The 18159-nt window shown below is 41.4% G+C and overlaps 1 protein-coding gene across 1 annotated transcript in view; it reads right to left on the bottom strand.

Moving 5' to 3' along the window:
• PKHD1L1 (PKHD1 like 1) overlaps window positions 1-16175 on the bottom strand; it is a 184318-nt gene extending 168143 nt beyond the window's left edge. Inside the window, exons 1-4 of the mRNA XM_014480419.2 lie at window positions 16025-16175; window positions 13850-13939; window positions 5575-5719; window positions 4461-4569 (exon numbers count right to left, since the gene is read on the bottom strand). Of these exons, the coding sequence (XP_014335905.2) occupies window positions 4461-4569; window positions 5575-5719; window positions 13850-13939; window positions 16025-16097 (417 nt within the window). The 5' untranslated portion in view covers window positions 16098-16175. The remainder of the gene's footprint in view (window positions 1-4460; window positions 4570-5574; window positions 5720-13849; window positions 13940-16024) is intronic.
• Between the last annotated feature and the right edge of the window lie 1984 nt (window positions 16176-18159).

Genomic DNA, 18159 nt, shown 5'->3' with positions numbered 1-18159 from the left:
CAGCATCAGATTTTATTTCCATCACCAGTAATATCCACAGCTGGGTGTTCTTTTTGCTTTGGCTTCATCTCTTCATTCTTCCTCTAGTTTTTTGTCCACTGATCTCCAGTAGCATGTTGGGCACCTACCGACCTGGGGAGTTCATCTTTCAGTGTCCTATCTTTTTGCCTTTTCATACTGTTCATGGGGTCCACAAGGCAAGAATACTAAAGTGGTTTGTCATTCACTTCTCCAGTGAACCACATTTTGTCAGAACTCTCCACCTATGACCTGTCCATCTTGGGTGGCCCTATATGGCATGGCATATGAGCCATAGAGACTTAGAGACTTTTAAAGCAACTGGATATTGCTGTCACGTTTTTATTGCATTTTACATGATACTGAGCCATGTTATGATGTTATGAATATTGATCTAAAAGATTGTGTGTGTGTGTATGTTTCTGACTCTTTGCAACACCATGGACTGTAGCCCTACAGGCTCCTCTGTCCATGCGATTCTCCAGGCAAGAACACTGGAGTGAGTTGCCATTTGCTACTCCAGGGGATCTTCACGAACTGCGCCAGGCATCAAACCTGCATATCCTGTGTCTCCTGCACTGGTAGGCAGAGTCTTTATCCCTGCGCCACCTGGGAAGCAACTAAAAACTGGGGCACATCTAACTAGAGGAGCAGTGGGAGGATAAGTGTGTTGGACGTGGGAAGCGGTAGCAGGTTTATTTCATACATGGCTTTCGCTCCCCATATCTTCACCTGCAATTTCTCTTTACAGCTCTTCTTAGTGGGAGATGTGAATACAGACTGGCCTTAGAACCTGCTTTGGCCACTCGAATGTAGTACAGGTAGCATGACATTTTTGAGCCTAGTCTTAAAGGCTCCCTGCACACTTCTGCTCTCCTGAGGGATCCCTGCCTCTAGTATCTGATAAGTTGGGCTACTTTGTGGAGGGCAGAGACACTACACTGAACAAAGCCTAATTAGCTGGATTGTTCCAGCTGAAGCCCTCCAAAGTACCCAGTCGAGGGTGGCAAAGCCTCCTGCCTCACCCACAGCTGACCATAGATACAGGAGTAAGCGCAGCAGAGATCAGTCTAGCTCTGTCCAGAACAGAAGAACCACACAGCTGACCCATGAATACATAAGCAATATGAACAGTTGCTGCTTGACGCTGCTAAGCTTGGGACTTGTGTGACGCAGTAGTAGTGAATAGATGTAGGAAAACAGGTGTTAAAATCTCATCTTCCATTGTAAGAATAAAGTAGATAATAAACTTTAAAGACTCAGTAATAGTAATAAACATATTTCTTAATAAGAAGCATATTATTTAGAAATATCACAATACAGAATATGAAATACTTCTACATACATTAAAAGTAACACTCTTCGGACTTCCCTGGTGGTCCAATGGTTAAGAATCTGTTTGCCAATGCAGGGGACACAGGTTCAATCCCTGGTCTGGGGAAATCCCACAGGCTTTGAGGCAACTAAGCCCCTGTGCCATAATCACTGAAGCCTGTGCACTGCAATGAAGAGCAGACTCCATTTGTCTCAACTAGAGAAAGCCAGCGCAGCAACAAAACCCCAGTGAAACCAAAATAAATATTTTTTCAACTTTTTAAAAACCATAAAAAAATTCTTCTTGTTTAGAAATACCACAATAATGAATACACATACATTGGCAGCATTCTCTCCATCAAAAAAAAAAAAAAAAATACCACAATAAAAAACTAAAGTTATTGAAAGTGGGGGAATGTGAAGAATGAACACGAGGTGGACTGAGTAGTCAAAGAGGTCCTGTTTGTTTTTGATTAACCTTGTAGAACCAGTTGTTTTTCATTATATAAAACTATAACTTTGTTAAATAAAAAAATTTTAATTTTCTGTATTACATTTTCAGGCCACACACCACTAAAATTTGAAATTATTAAAGGACAAAAATAATTTAAGAAGATTCAGTTGCATGGCATTAAATCTCTTATTTTTGTCTTAATCAGAGGAAAAGTACAGAGCATCAGTCAGCAAATATAACCTGTGCTCCTACTAAGTGCTGAATGTTATGCTTGTTCTAGGGATGAAACATTGAATAAAACCCTCTAACTCGGAAAAACACAGAAAATATAATCACTGCACAGTGGATTAGGTGCTAAAATAGTAATAAATGGGATATATAGATAAAACACTATATAGTAATAACTATGTGTGGGTTCTTTCTGATCACTTTATTATTTAATCCTCCATTTTACATGATGCGATGAGATAGTCTTCATTTTACGTATCTCCATTTTATAGAAAACGAAGAAACTGAGGCAGAGTTTCACTATGACCAAGTCAGAGTAGACAATGAAGCCTGTATATGAACCCTGACCAGCACTGAGCCACTATACAGTTGAGGAACACAAGGGAAATCACTTAGCTCTGCAGGGGGAATCTTCAGAGTCCCGAGCAGAGAGCAGGACTCGCTAAGCAGAAGTGAGCAAGCTGTATGGATCCTTGGTCACGCAGAAAGTTAGGAGACACTGCTGGAAACGATTGGTTCCAGACTATGAAATAATAGAGGAAACTTACAGATAATGGGTAAAGGAGAGATACTGAGTAGGGGAAAGACATAATAATATGCATGGTTTTGAATGCGGCATCTGAATGGTGCCATCAAAAAGGATGTGCCCAATGGGCCACAGTGATGGTGGGTGAGAAGTGACAAGACCAGAATTAAAACCAAGGGTATGGCAGGAAAGAGGATAAGGGGACAATGGACTTCAGAGCTAAGTTGGAGGGTAAGATCATCATGGTTTGGTTTCTGAATAGCTCTGGAGCTGAAGATGAAGTCAAGGAAGACACTAGGGATGTAACAGACTTCTAGCTTGAGACGTGTGATAAATATCAGAAATTTTCTAGCAGTCATGTATGGATGTGAGAGTTGGACCACAAAGAAAGCTGAGTGCCAAAGAATTGATGATTTTAAACAGTGGTGTTGGAGAAGATTCTTGAGAGTCCCTTGGACTGCAAGGAGATCTAACCAGTCCATACTAAAGGAAATCAGTCCTGGGTGTTCATTGGAAGGACTGATGCTGAAGCTGAAGCTCCAATACTTTGGCCACCTGATGTGAAGAACTGACTCACTGGAAAAGGCCCTGATGCTAGGAAAGATTGAAGGCAGGAGCAGAAGGGGACGACAGAGGATGAGATGGCTGGATATCACTGATTCAATGGACAAGAGTTTGAGCAACCTCCAGGAGTTGGTGATGGACAGGGAGGCCTGGCCTGCTGCAGTCCATGAGGTTGCAAAGAGTTGGACACGACTGAGTGACTGAACTGAAGTTTAAGGAGGAATACTAGACGTCCAATTTGAGATCAGTTGAATTGAGGTTGCTTTGGGGCCATTTAGGTGTTTTATTCTGGCAAACAAAAGATGGCTCCCAATTTAGGAAGAAAAAGTGAGCCAAAGATATTTGGGAATCATATGTTTGAGAATCATAGGCGCTTCTTGAGGACAGAAGTCATTACTAATTTCCTCAGCATTTTGTCTTACATTGGAACGTTATAGCACTCAGTAATCAACAACTTAAAACATAAATACAGTTTTTAAATTACATGAGATGGTCTGTAGAAGAAAATATTATTATTATGAACACCTATATTTAGGGGAACTAAATTTTGAATGATTCTGGTCTACATGCAGTCACATTTGTGCTCACTGCATCAGAAAATACAAAGAAAGAGAACATAATTATGTTTCTATTTAAAATGAAGATGAGAGACTTCCCTGGTTAAGACTCCATGCTCCCAACTAGAGAACTTGGGTTTGAACCCTGGTCAGGGAACTAGATCCCACATGCCATTCTCATACCACAGCTAAAGATTCTGCATGCCACAACTAAAAAACAAATCCCTCATGTGGCAACTAAGACCTACTATAGTCAAATAAATAAATATTTTTAAAAATAAAATGAAGCTTAGTCTGATGAAAACAGAAAAAGGGAAATCAAAGTAAGAGCAGAAATGGAGAAAGTGAAAAAACAGTATGAACAAGAAAACAATTTGAAAGTAAAAAAGCTGAATTCATTAATAAAATTAATTTGAAAAGCAAAACAGGAAATGGTAAGATTTCATTACTATAAAAGATAATTTAAACTGGGTGAAATTATCCTTAGCTTCAGTTCAGTCGCTCAGTCGTGTCTGACTCTTTGCAACCCCATGAATCGCAGCACCCAGGCCTCCCTGTCCATCACCAACTCCCAGAGTTCACTCAGACTCACGTCCATCGAGTCAGTGATGCCATCCAGCCATCTTATCCTCTGTCGTCCCCTTCTCCTTCTGCCCCCAATCCCTCCCAGCATCATGCCAGTAAATTTTTTAATGTGGAAATAGATAACAATTTGTAAATTAAAATATAAAAATCCAGTTCTGAAAGAAACCAAGTACAAGATCAAGTACACGTAAGTCAGAGAGAAAATGCCACCTACACTGAAGATGCAGGCCCAGCTGCTGACGTGACCTTTGCAGGTATTATTTTCTGTAACAGGAACCCCATCCACACTGACTCTAACAGTGTAGGAATCTTCTGGCATTGCTCTGGAAAGCAAATGGAAAACACATATGGAATGCAAAAGTCTGTTACTTAATGTATAGCATTCATGAAAAATACCATCCCAGACTACATGTCATTTTGGTAAAAAAAAAAAAAAAAGTGTCTGAAATTCTAACTGTGTATGTGTGTGCATGCATGCTAAGTTGCTGTTGTACAACTGTGCTGTTGTAGAATTAAATTCAAAATTAATTGTGCTTCTGTGCAATTCAATTCTATATTATGGAAAGATGCTCTCCATCCTGAACTCTGTACTGCAAATTCTCACATCATAGATCTCAGGCAAATGCTTATTCTGACCAATGCACTGGTTATTGAGAAGAAAAACAATAATAACAATCACTTAAAATTGTAACATATCACGTTGGTACAATTATTTTATACTTTGCTTTTTAAAAAGTTTTAATCATGTTTCTCTCTAAGTAAGCTGCAAAACATCAACAAGCCTAATACGGATAGAATCCTCTGGAATACAGGCTACCTGTCTCAGTATTCAAAGTGGCCATTTAAAATGATTAATTTTTCTCCTAAGTAGCTAATAACAAACATCAATTTGAGTTGATAGTAAAGAACTTGAAATGTCAATCTACAAAATGATCATCTTTAATCTTAATGAGCATGTCAAGATTCTGAACAAAATTAATCAAACCAGACAGGAAGGTATAATTTTGATATTTTGAGGAGCATCATTGCAATTTAATAGTGGCCATTTATCTTCTAAAAGAGATCAATAATGATTAGATAATAGCTCTAATAACCTGGGAAAGGATATAGAACACATTTTGATCATGCCAGTATGTGGAAAGAGTACTACAAGTGAATATAATAAAGATATAAAATGGTCTAAACATCATGAAGTCAAAAATAATAACTGATAATCAGAAAAATATTATTGTAATTGCCAGAGTGATTAAACTATTATAAAAATAATATGTATAACTGTGGTTCTGATATGATGAAAATGATGTTATTAAAGACACTTTGCAACATACCTAGTATAACATGTAATATGGGTTGAATGACTTGAATCTTTTTCTACATCACAAGAAATTGATCGGAAAGAAGAAATTAATTGCACTCTGTTTCCCAATTCAGCATTGTCAACTCCATAGTCAAACTGGTTTGCTTGGGCAAAACCTGGAAGAGTATAAACACTTAATTATTACTAACGGAACTCTGTTTTCAAAGATCTAACAATTATCATTTTGTGTTGAATCACCAAATGAATAAGGAAGAGTATTGATGTAAGCAGTTAATCTACATTTACCCCTGTGATTGCAACCCTCTTTGAAAACATAAAAATTAGCCTATAATTAATGAATTCATAAAAGCAATGCTTGCAAATCTATTATGTCTATTATCTATTAAAGGCATTGGAATCAAATGGCTTATATCGTACTAATGGGAGAGATGGGTAAAGAAATAGAGAATATACAAATACATACCACCAGATGTTGTATCTGGTGGTGATAACTACTATGAAAACAGCAGGCAAAGGGGCACAGCAAGATCAGACAAAGTGAACAGGATTTTATAAGGCGTGGGGTCTTTACCTTGAGTACCTATAAAGCAAAATCTGAGGTAAGGACTTGCAAGTAGAGAGTTTGAACGTTAATCCCTTAAGAACAAGAGAGAAGAAAACCTGGACTCCACTGAAGGCAGCTGGGGCTCAATCTTGCTGGGAAAGACTTTTAAGGAAAACACAGATAGCCTCTCAGAAGCAAAGAATCAACGAGAAGAAGCGTATATTCATCGAATTCTCTCCCATTCACTGAGGGTTCCCCATGTGGGAAATGGTTTTTCCTGCACCTTCAGGCTGCACATAGGTACATGCCATCTAGGTTCCAACGCCACTGCATCCAAGAAGCCCTGGGACAAAGACACACTGTGGGGCCTGGTGGTGAGAGCTGGAAGCGTGGACTGAGTCAGGGTACACAGGGACGTTTTGCCACAGCTGCGGCTAGAATAAGAGGTGGGAACCAGGATGTGCGGCTGAGTAAAAAAGGCATCTGATAGAGTTGACTCCTTGTGCCATACAGATATGCTCATGAATGCTAAGTCACTTCAGTCATGTCTGACTCTCGGCAACCCTATGGACTGTAGCCTGCCAGGCTCCTCTGTCCATGGAATTCTCCAGGTAAGAATACTGGAATGCCCTGCTATGCCCTTCTCCAGTGGCCCTTCCCGACCCAGGGATCGAACCCGTGTCTCTTACGTCTCCTGCATGGGCAAGTGGGTTGTTTACTGCTAGTGCCACCTGGGAAGCCCACAGATATGCTCAGACCCTACATTTGAAGTAGAATGCATTATCAAGTCTACCAGACAGTGGTCAGCTAAGAGCTCTGTTAAAGATGTAATAGAGGGACTTTCCTGGTGATCCAGTGCAAGGTACGTGGGTTCAATCCCTGGTCAGGAAACTAAGATCACATCTGCCTTGGGGCAACTAAGACCTAATGCAGTCAAATAAAAAAATAAAAAATTTTCTAAAAGATTTAACACAACAGGGTTAATGGGACAAGCAACAGGCCTCCCGGGCCCTGAGGCTACAACTGATACTTGTTTGACCTCTCTCAGCCATTGTACTTTCCCTACCCAAATGCCAGAACTTCAGCTAATGGAGTGATGCTAACCTTTATCCTGAGGATCTGAGCCCTTGGTTTTCTTCCCCACGTGTGGTTGTGGCTGTCTCCTATGCCTATTGACAGTTATTACTGCACACGGAAGCCAAGAGACGCCCCAAGAATACCACAAATTCCAGACACACTCCTCCCTCTCCGTATTAAGGAAAAGCAACCCTGCCTCTTCAGGATCATCAGAACTGACTATCTCTAGCAGTCTACCGCTTACATTTGCTGAATTCAAACTGACAGGATAGTAGCGGTAGTTTCAGTTCAGTGGAACCCAGACTGGGATCCCTGCCAGAAGCATCTTCTATCTGGAAACTCAGACCCAGAACCCAGCAGAACCTAAAATTGCAAGGACAGAAAGCACAGATTCAATCTTTTGATGACTGGAAGTGATAAGGACAGGGAGTAACCCTTCATTCCCAGCTCCATGTATCCATCTGTTGGGAAACAATAGTTCGGATCTGCCACTGGCTCAGTGCCTATGGCTCTGATGACAGACAGTGTCCCACCTCACAGGATGTTGTTCCCAAGCTGGGCTCTAAGTCTTGCCAGCTGTGGGCTGTTCCATCATTCTGTTAGGCCACATGTTTCAGGAAGACGCAAGGTTCATGGTCATGTGTCCAATATCACAACTTTTCACGATAAAATATGTTCCTTGTTTTGAGGTCCTATCTTGTGAAATATTATGGCTCTTAATGGAATTTCATGGTATTTTGTGGAATTATACTCTCAGAAGATGAGGCCAGCAAAGGCACTGTGGAAAGAGAAGGCAAAAGCCTTCTGTGGAGCGGGTGTCAGTACCAGGAATAATGAATCTCTGCTTGTCCACGAGGGAAGGAAAGTGACGCAGCTGACATGACTGAGTGGCTGGGTGGACTTCTTGAGGATGGTCCCTACTGAGACTACCCTACGTGCTGGTCTCTGCTACTGACAGGGCAGGTAGTCAGCAGCAGCAGTAGGCAGCTCAGTGTTGATGAAAAGAGGTCCCTAGTGTTGGCCCATGCATAGCCTTCCCCCACGGCCCTCTGTTCATAGGTCATTGGACAAGCACTCAAGTAGTGAAGGAGAGAAGCTTCTGAACGAGTCATCTAGTCAACCCAGTCGTTCTGCTGTCTCTGTCTTGTGGAAATTAACTTGAGATCTGCAGGTTTGCAGCCCTGCCTTGTGGCTCAGATGGTGAAGAATCTGCCTACAGTGTGGGAGACCTGGGTTCAATCCCTGGGTCACTGTGTCAGGTTCATCAAATGACAGAGCCATAAACTACAGCTGTGGGAACACTGCATGCTAGGGGACAGTGCTGTTTACAGGAAAAGGCGTCTGGACCCTGACATCCTGGGTTGGAATCCCAGCTTCAGCAATTCCTTGCTGTCTGAACTTGAGCATTAGCTTTAGACATAAACGCAGTTAGTCATTTTTCAGCAGAAAAATGACAATAATCTACTTAGCAGGAATTATCAGGAAGACTAAATGAGGCCTTATATATAGTACTTAACATGGTGCCTGGCTCCTAGGTTAAGAGCTCAATTGATAAATACTCAGTTGATATATACTATATTTTAAGTCAGCTTCCCAGGTGGCTTTTAGTGGTAAAGAACCCACCTGTCAACACAGGAGGCATAAGAGATGCAGGTTTGATCCCTGGGTTGGGAAGATCCCCTAAATGGGGAAATGGCGACCCACTCCAGTATTTTACCTGGAAAATTCCATGGACAGAGGAGCCTGCAGGCTATGGTCCATAGGTCACAAAGAGTCAAATACAACTAAAGCAACTTAGCGTGCATACAAAGTCACAAAATATTATAGTCATTATTAGTGAATATTAATATCCTTTTAAAAAAATAACAGAACAAATAAGTGAGAGGCCAGGATCTGAACCACAGCTGTGATGCCAACCTGGCACCCTTGTGATGTTCAGAGAAAAATAATATTTAAAAATGCACATTACAAAGCCATTCCCAGTTATCCAATGTAAGTTCCTCTAGAACCTATGTTCTTAGCTTAGAAACAGTAAGCAGAAACTAGGTAGAAAAAGTAGATAGGTAGGTAGAAAAAGTAAGCAGAAACTAAACAAAGGGTGGGATTTTAATAAACTTCTTCTCTTCTTCTAAGCTTAAAACTTCACCAAATAGGACTCATCCAATATAGGTTAAAATACAAACATATCAATTTGACATGTGAAAGATACTTGCATTGAGTTTGCAATCTAGGAAGGCAGTTACTGCTCAAATGGAATTTTGAGAGGATACATGAAAACAGAAAAGCAAACTACTTGCAAAGCCACTTTTTCCTTTTGCCAATTTCTGCTTATCTCTGTTCTTCACATTGAGTTTGGAACACACAGATGGGCTGCTGGCCACTAACTAAAGAACAGAGTTTTACTTGTGGTGTGGCTCAGGATGAGATATGTGTATTTATTTTCCTGTTAGGCACATGTCACATCAATGATATGGTAATGTGGATAATGTTTTTCAGCATTTCTATGACAAATACAAATCTAAAAAATAACACCAACAAAAGATGATATTGTTTTTAGCTTAGGAATTGTTTCAATGTGTTTTATATATTATAACTTATTAGCTACTTCCAAAGAGTTAAAAGGAAATAGAAAAGAATCAGCTTAAGTATAATTCCAAGTAAGTCACTGGGTATAAAGAAGATACCTTTGGAAGTACTCCAAAGCATAAAGATTACATGAAGGGTTGGGTGTACCCTGGAAACAGAAAAGGTGGAGGCTTCAGATGGAAATTCCTGACATGTTGATGTATTTTTTTCCTTTTTTCAGAAGAACTGGAGACAAGACTAGCCAGGCACGCGGTCCTGGGTCTCCTGATAGCAGCCTGTACTACTATGATGAAAAATGCGTGTGCTGTCACAGCCAGCAGTTGGCATGTACCATGCAGGCTGTTTTGATTCCTCTGGTTTAAAAAATAAAAAAATCATGGTTGAGAAAGTACAAACCCATTTAAAATCTGTAACATTAAAAACAATGGGAAAAATGATGCAGTGTGATGGAGGAGAACTTCTAAAGAAGAAAACCATCCCTATAACATAAATGCAAAAGAATAATAGAAATAAAATGTCTCTAATTTATGGAGCAGATATTATATACCAGTGCCTTAGCTACATCGTCCTTTTCAATATTCACGATAGCCCCAACAGGTAGGAATTAATAGCCCGTTTCATTGATGAGGAAGCCGAGGCTTAGATAAGAAACTTGCCCCAGTCCCCTAGCGGGAAGTGGCAAAGTTGCAGCTGAAAGCCAGTTGAACCTGACTAAAGTCTATGTGCTTTCCATAATATTATAAAGCTTATATAATTCAGCACTTCAGTTAAACAAAAATATACCTGCTAGACATTGTAATAAGGGAATATCTAGAAAACAACAAAAGTAAAATGTTATACCTTCCAATTGATTTTTTTAACAAAGAGAAATATCAAGGAAGACAATTGAGAAATACAAGGAATGAACATCAAGAAATAAACACAATAAAGTTAGAAACACTCCAGAACTTATTAAAATGATAACACTCCTCATTAAATCAGCCATCTTAGAAGGAGATACAATGATTTCTACAATTTTGCCGCTGCTCAAAACACTTACTTGGGCAGCATAATTATAAAACTGTATAACTTTGACTCCTGAAGATAGACTTTAGAAGAAAGTAAAACACTAGCAAATTTTTACCTGTAAAGTTCATTATGTGTGGAAATATACAAAAGCCATTTGGATGCCAAAAAAATACTAACAATAGATCTTTCTGGAAGGTGGAATTTCAGAGAATTCAAGTTAAATATTTCTATATTTTAGTTTTTCATCATGACCACTACAAAAATTTTAAAAGTTATATGGGACCAACATTTAGGTGATCAAGTATTTAAAAAGCCATTACCAACATTTAGGTGATAGAGTATTTAAAATCCCATTAGAAGGTGTTCTTCTGTGATTAATAAATTATCTCTGTATTCAATTCTAAACATGGAGTCTGGGTCAGACACAACACTAACAGGTTAAAGTAGTTACTCCAAATAAATTTCGTTCAAGTACCACATTCACGTAGCCTTGGAGGTCTGGTGTGTTTTGTAAATTCATTATCATTACCTTAGACACATTCTATATATATCATTGGTCCCCAAACAGTATTTAGACCCACCTTTGAGAAAGACATTAGGTATCACAATTTTAGTCACCTACTGTGTGTGGTTAAAGCAAGGCGAGGGAAGACATATCAGAGTAGGCAGACATATCTGCAATTCAAATAGGATTTAACTATTTTATAATTCTTGGCCAGAAGCATCCAGAAATACAGATTGATGGGAAAACTAGAAGAAACACAAATTCATCATGACATTTTGTGCTTCATAAGTAAGAGGACTACTCCTGAGACTCAGAAAGTTTACCAAAGAGAAAAGGTTATAGCTGGATTAATAAGGATGTTCCTCCAAAATGCCTTAAGAATGGAATGGTTTGTTTTGTTTTTCCCTATTTCTAACTAGGGATGATCTGAGTCTATGTAACTAAACTCAAGCCATGGTTTCTGGATGATAAAAAGTATGTGTCCTAAGCCGCTTCAGTGGCATCCAACTCTTTGTGACCCTGTGGACCACAGCCCAGCAGGCTCCTCTCTCCATGGGATTCTCCAGGCAAGAATACTGGAGTGGGTGGCCGTGCCCTCCTCCAGGGGGATCTTCCCAACCCAGGGGGATTAAAACCCTGTCTCTTACGTCTCCTGCATTGGCAGGCAGGTTCTTTACCACTAGCACCACCTCGGAAGCCCACAGAAAAGGTGTAGGTGTTTATTTATTTATTTTTAATTGGAGGTAACTGCTTTATAATGCAGAGAAGGCAATGGCACCCCACTCCAGTACTTTTGCCTAGAAAATCCCATGGACGGAGGAGCCTGGTAGGCTGCAGTCCATGGGGTCGCTAGAGTCAGACACGACTGAGCGACTTCACTTTCACTTTTTACTTTCATGCATTGGAGAAGTAAATGGCAACCCACTCCAGTGTTCTTGCCTGGAGAATCCCAGGGACGGGGAAGCCTAGTGGGCTGCCGTCTATAGGGTCGCACAGAGTTGGACACGACTGAAGCGACTTAGCAGCAACAGCAGCTTTATAATGTGTTGGTTTCTGCTGTGCAACATCACAAATCAGTCATAATTATATATATATATATAAGTAAATAAGTGTTAGTCGCTCAGTCGTGCCCAACTCTTTGCGACCCCATGGACTGCAGCCCACCAGGCTCCTCTGTCCATGAGATTGTCCAGGCGAGGATACTGGCGTAGGTTGCCATTTCCTTCTCCAGGGGATCTTCCCAATCCAGGGATCGAACCCCGGTCTCCTGCACTGCAGGCAAATTCTTTACCGACTGAGCTACAAAGGAAGCCCTATACACACACACACACACACACACACACACACACATATCCCTCCCTCTTGAGTCTCCCACCCACCCCCATCCTACCCTTAGGTAGTCACAGAGCACCAGGCTGGGCTCCCTGTGTGAATATAGCAGCTTCCCACTTTTGCGGCAGAAGGAAATAGCTGAGCGGTTTTATTGTTTTGTTTTGTTTCGGGTGCTTCTCTCATGGCATCTAAATCTCTGTTAAAAATCCAGCACTATCTAAGAAATACTAACAATAAATATTATAAGGGACCTATGGATAAAGACATTTTAAAAAGTCTTTAACAAACACATTGTCTCCAGGTGTCTAACTCTTAAAACAAACAAACAAACAAACACACACACTTTAATCCAAAATGTACTGTTCACAATTTAGAGGCACAAACCATTTCAAGTACACCCGAGAGATTAAAATTCTACAGAAATTTTACTTAGAAATATTGAAAGACACTTCAATACAGATGACAGAATTGTTAAATATCTTGCTTTGTTAATTCTCTGACTCCAAAAAAATCCCATTGCACTTTTTATTTTAAAGACTAAATAAAAGTTTTTATTAATATTCTTTAAAAACCTTTCTTTCCCATCCTTCAAAAATTCATAACTATCTGAATACTACCATCATTTAGATTGTAAAGGCTGAATAGCTAAATGAACCATGTATTTCTATTTAACTCAAGAAACGGTTGCTCATTAAATATATTTGGTAATTGCCTACTTTGTTTCCATCCCAAGACCAGGCAAGGAGAAAGTCATACATAACCCATGTTCTGATGAAGTATATGATAAGGATTGCATGGCAGAAGAAGGGATCCAAAGCTTTGCTTTCAACTGTCTTTTTCCCTTCATAACCATTCTACTTCTCCATCATACCTCCTTACTAACATCCTACTCCCCCGAACTCCACAAATATTTTATTTAATATAAAAATAAATGCTATTAGACCCATGAGGAACAAAGTAGGTAATGCAGAGTTGGGTTACAGATGTTCCTTTCAATTCAGTCATTATAGTCCAGATCCTGGAGTTAAACAAGTAATTATAATACAAATTCAGATTGTCAGGTTGATAGAGACTCTCTGGGGTTTCATTAGGTGTCAAAGAGGATAGAGTTTTCCTACTCTGGCCAAATAGAAAAGCAACTCTAGTGGATTTAGAAGAGGAAAAAAATCAATCTCTAAATGTGAAAGTCTTTAAAATACCTCAACCTTGGTGAAAAATAAAAGGCAACCGTACCTTCTCCTTTGATAGTCAGCCTTGTTGCTCCATTTATGCTGCCATATTTAGGTATTATTTCTGTGATTTTGGGAATTATTTTAGAGCCATCTGAAAGATACGAAAGTACAGTAGAAGTAAAAGCCTCAAGTACGTCATTTCAGCATCAAATGTTATGTTACAAATTACAATGGTATAAGAAAATCATCATGGAGATTACAGGACAGAAAGTAAATACACTTATGTTTTATTTTTGGTTCTATTCCTAACCAATGACCAGACAGGGAGTTAAGTCTTTAACTTAGTTAATACTCATTGGCTTCATGTAGAGCACTATCTTACCTGCTACAAAGAGGAATAATACATGATCATTTTCAGCATTCGTACCTATCATATTAAACATTTATTAGACCCTTAATTGCATATAGAGCTCTGCTAGATACAGTCAGTTCCATAACTACAGCTATCAGCCCACACAAGCAGCAGACAAGGCTGGAGAAACAGCTCTGTGGAGAATATGGTCATTATCAAAACCCCTAAGAAATGCATAGCCTGGTAAGTTGAAAGAATAGTCCAGGTACAGAAAGGAATGGTGTGTTTTAAGAAGAAACTGTTTTCTGTGACAGAGTTAAGACTTCAGGGAAGATCATTTCTGAAACTTTCTGATAATAGTGAGTTCTCAATGTAAAGGTCACTAATTCATTCAATAAACAGTGTTAGGCTCCTGGGCATTGACAAATGTGTGGCATTCCCAACTTTTCCAAAAGCTCAACTTGTAGAGTGACAGAAGAGAGCACAGGGGTGACGTGAGTAAGAAGGGGTATTTCATCCACACTGCTTGGGTCATACTGGCTTTTTGAAAAAAGAATGTAGCTGCTGCACCTGGGAGAGCAAACACGGATTAGCTAGACTGGACAAACCGGGGGCAAGGTGGACTTCTAGGCCAAGACAGGTGCCTCTGCAAACACAGGGATGAGTGAGCAGTTTCTTTGGGGAACTGGAATTCATGCTTCAAAATAACTCAAAAGTTACAGCATGGCTTAAGGGATTTATTTTCTGCTTAAACTGTATTGGTAATTATTTGGTCCAGTAACAAATTCTCAGAATAGGTGGGAAAAGTTAAGTGATACAAAGAAAAGCCACAGATGTTTGAAATGGACGACTGAGAAAAAGTTTAAAAATTATGATTTAATTCATTCCTGCCTGAGAAAAGTTTAGTGTGGACTTCACCTACAGTGGCAAAAGCTCTCCACCATAAAGAAGACTGCCTCCCCGCTCCAAGACCCAATGACTGCCCCTGACGTCTGTCTTTGTCAAGAGTTTCAAGGCCACTCCTGCTTCAGGCACATTTGTAACCTGGAGCAGTCCACAGCCAGGAGTAGGAAACTCCAGTGAACAGGCTGGATCCTATCTCCTAGATGCACTGCTTCTCACCTATCTCAGGTTCATCCTTCCCGTTATCTCCACCGCCAACTCCAGTTTCTTATCTTATCAAGTCTCGTCCCAGCCCTCTCTTGGGTATTAGTTGAAGGCACAGGGCAGCTGCCCCTGGAAATGACTGACACCCGCCACAAAGACCCATTCCTGTCCTACTGGGAGACTCTGTCCTTCTTTAATGGAGAAGGGACCCAAAAATGGAGAAGAGAGGGGTCGGATTGTGTCCTCCACCCCCAGCCAAGTGAAAAAGGTGAAGTTTTAGTTCCTCAGTCGTGTCCGACTCTACGACCGCATGCACTGAAGCCCATCAGGTTCCCCCGTCTATGGGATTCTCCAGGCAAGAATACTGGAGTGGGTTGCCATACCCTTTTCCAGGGGATCTTCCCGACCCAGGTCTCCCGCATTGCAGGCGGGGTCTTTACCGTCTGAGGCAACAGGGAAGCCCACCCGCAGCCAAACTGCAGTCTATTTTTCAACTGAGTCACCACGGATGAAAGGCGTGAGGTTCCATAATTCAAACAGCACCTCTGACGGCAAGAGCAATCTGTCTTCGTATGTCTTTCTGTGACTGCGTGTCTGTCTGTCTCAGGCTAATCCTGCGTTCCAGGATTACTAAACCTAGTCCCCAGGATCGCCATGCAGTTGCGCACCCTCAGCCTTGACCTAGGCAGGAGCCAGGCGGTGCCGCCCCTCCCCGGACCTCGGGAGCATCTACACCAAACTCTCCTGCTTGCCTCCCTGGTGCCCCAACTGAGTTACCTGCGCGGGGCTCTACGATGCTCAGGAGCAGCCCCCAGAGGCCGCAGGTCGCCCAAAGCCACAGGTGTCCCATTGCAGCGCTAGAGGCACAGGGTCCACGCCCGCTACTCGCCTGCAGCTCGGCCAGCGCCGCGTTCAGCCCGCTAGCGCGCCCGCCTCGTCCAGGCGCGCAGGCGGACTCGCAGCCCCGGGGCCGCCCCACGCCCGCCCCGCCCCGCCCCGCCCCGCCGGCGCCGGCGCCCCCGGGGTTCGCGCGCAGACGCACACCTTTCACCCAGCGCCTGGCGCCCTGGCCCGTTGGTCGCTATCGCACCTCCGCACTCAGACTTGAGTGCTGACGCTGCAAGGCTGTCTCCACAGGTTCAATAACCCCACTTTTTCTTCGCAAGAAAGATCCAGCGGCAAGTGTTCCATCAACTCCGCCTTTTCTCCCTCCCGCTATTCACCTCCTCCCCCACCCCGTCCTTCCTCCCTTCCTTCCAAACTTCCTTCGCTCCTTCGTTCCTTTCTCTCTTTTCACCCCCGCCCCCGCCCCACCATTTCTGGACTTCAATGTTTGTTGATCTCTGGGCACGTCCCCCCAACCCCACAAACAGGCGCCCTAGAGACTTCAACTCACAATAGTTCCATAAGGACTGTTACTATGATTATGACCCCCATCCTCACACGCCTAACTGAGGCGAACTTTAGGTTACTTGCCCAAAGCCATACACACCTAAGTGTCGACCCAGGACTTGAGCCCAGAAACTTCAGAGCCCGGGCTTTTATGCCCTGCACTGGCTCTTATTCGGCAGACTTCAATGTCTAGGACATACTCACACTGAAAATTATTCATTATTTATTGAAATTTGCATTTAAATTGGCATTCCGTATTTTTATTTACTAAATCTGACAACTCTACTTGGGAAGACAAAACTCTAAAATAAGTGAAATAAAATTAGAAATAAAAAAAGCAAGCTTCCTTGCTCTTCAGGAATCTCAGCAGGGTAAAATGTTGCTGTTGTTCGATTCAGTTAATTATAGTCACCTTATAATTTTGTGCAAACGGACTGTCCGTTGCTCTGCTGAAAGCAATGCCTGCATAGGTACCCTAACCTTCCTTACTTCTCCTGGAAATCGCAGAAGCTCGTGACAGTGTTGACATCTTTCTTGAAATTCCATTCCTCCTGATATGCTTGGGTTTCTTCCATTTCTCCAATTGCTTCTATCTAATGTTTTTCTCATCCATCACTTCTGAAAATTGATATTACTGCAGGGTTTCTTTTTTTACTCTTCCCCTCTTCTATCCAGAAGCAGACCAATAAGCAGAAGATTATCTAATTGAATGCCAACTTGCTAATTATGATTTGCCAAATTTATTAAATTTAAAGATTGTAGTGTTAATTCAGTTCAGTTCAGTTCAGTTGCTCAGTCTTGTCCAACTCTTTGTGACCTCATGGAGTGCAGCACACCAGGCCGCCTTATCCATCATCAACTCCCTGAGTTTACTCAAACTCATGTTCATTGAGTTGGTGATCCCATCCAACAATCTCATCCTCTGTCCTCCCCTTTTCCTCCTGCCTTCAATCTTTCCCAACATCAGGTTCTTTCAACTGAGTCAACTCTTCTCTTCAGGTGGCCAAAGTATTGGAGTTTCACCTTCAGCATCAGTCCTTCCAATTAATATTCAGGACTGATTTCCTTTAGGATGGACTGGTTGGATCTCCTTGCAGTCCAAGGGACTCTTAAGACTCTTCTTCAACACCACAGTTCAAAAGCATCAATTCTTTGGTGCTCAGCTTTCTTTATAGTCCAACTCACATATCCATACATGACCACTGGAAAAAACAGAGCCTTGACTAGACGGACCTTTGTTGGCGAAGTAATGTCTCTGCTTTTTAATATGCTCTCTAGGTTGGTCATAACTTTCCTTCCAAGGAGTGTCTTAATTTCATGGCTGCAATCACCATCTGCAGTGATTTTGGAGCCCAAAAACTAAAGTTGGCCACTGTTTCCACTGTTTCTCCATCTATTTGCCATGAGTGATGGGACCAGATGCCATTATCTTTGTTTTCTGAATGTTCAGCTTTTTAAGCCAACTTTTTCACTCTCCTCTTTCACTTTCATCAAGAGGCTCTTTAGTTCTTCTTCACTTT

The sequence above is a fragment of the Bos mutus genome, chromosome 14 (assembly GCF_027580195.1).
Source record: "Bos mutus isolate GX-2022 chromosome 14, NWIPB_WYAK_1.1, whole genome shotgun sequence".
Classification (NCBI taxonomy): domain Eukaryota; kingdom Metazoa; phylum Chordata; class Mammalia; order Artiodactyla; family Bovidae; genus Bos; species Bos mutus.
Note: the sequence above shows the minus strand (reverse complement) of the source record. Positions and strands in the feature narration are given on the sequence as shown.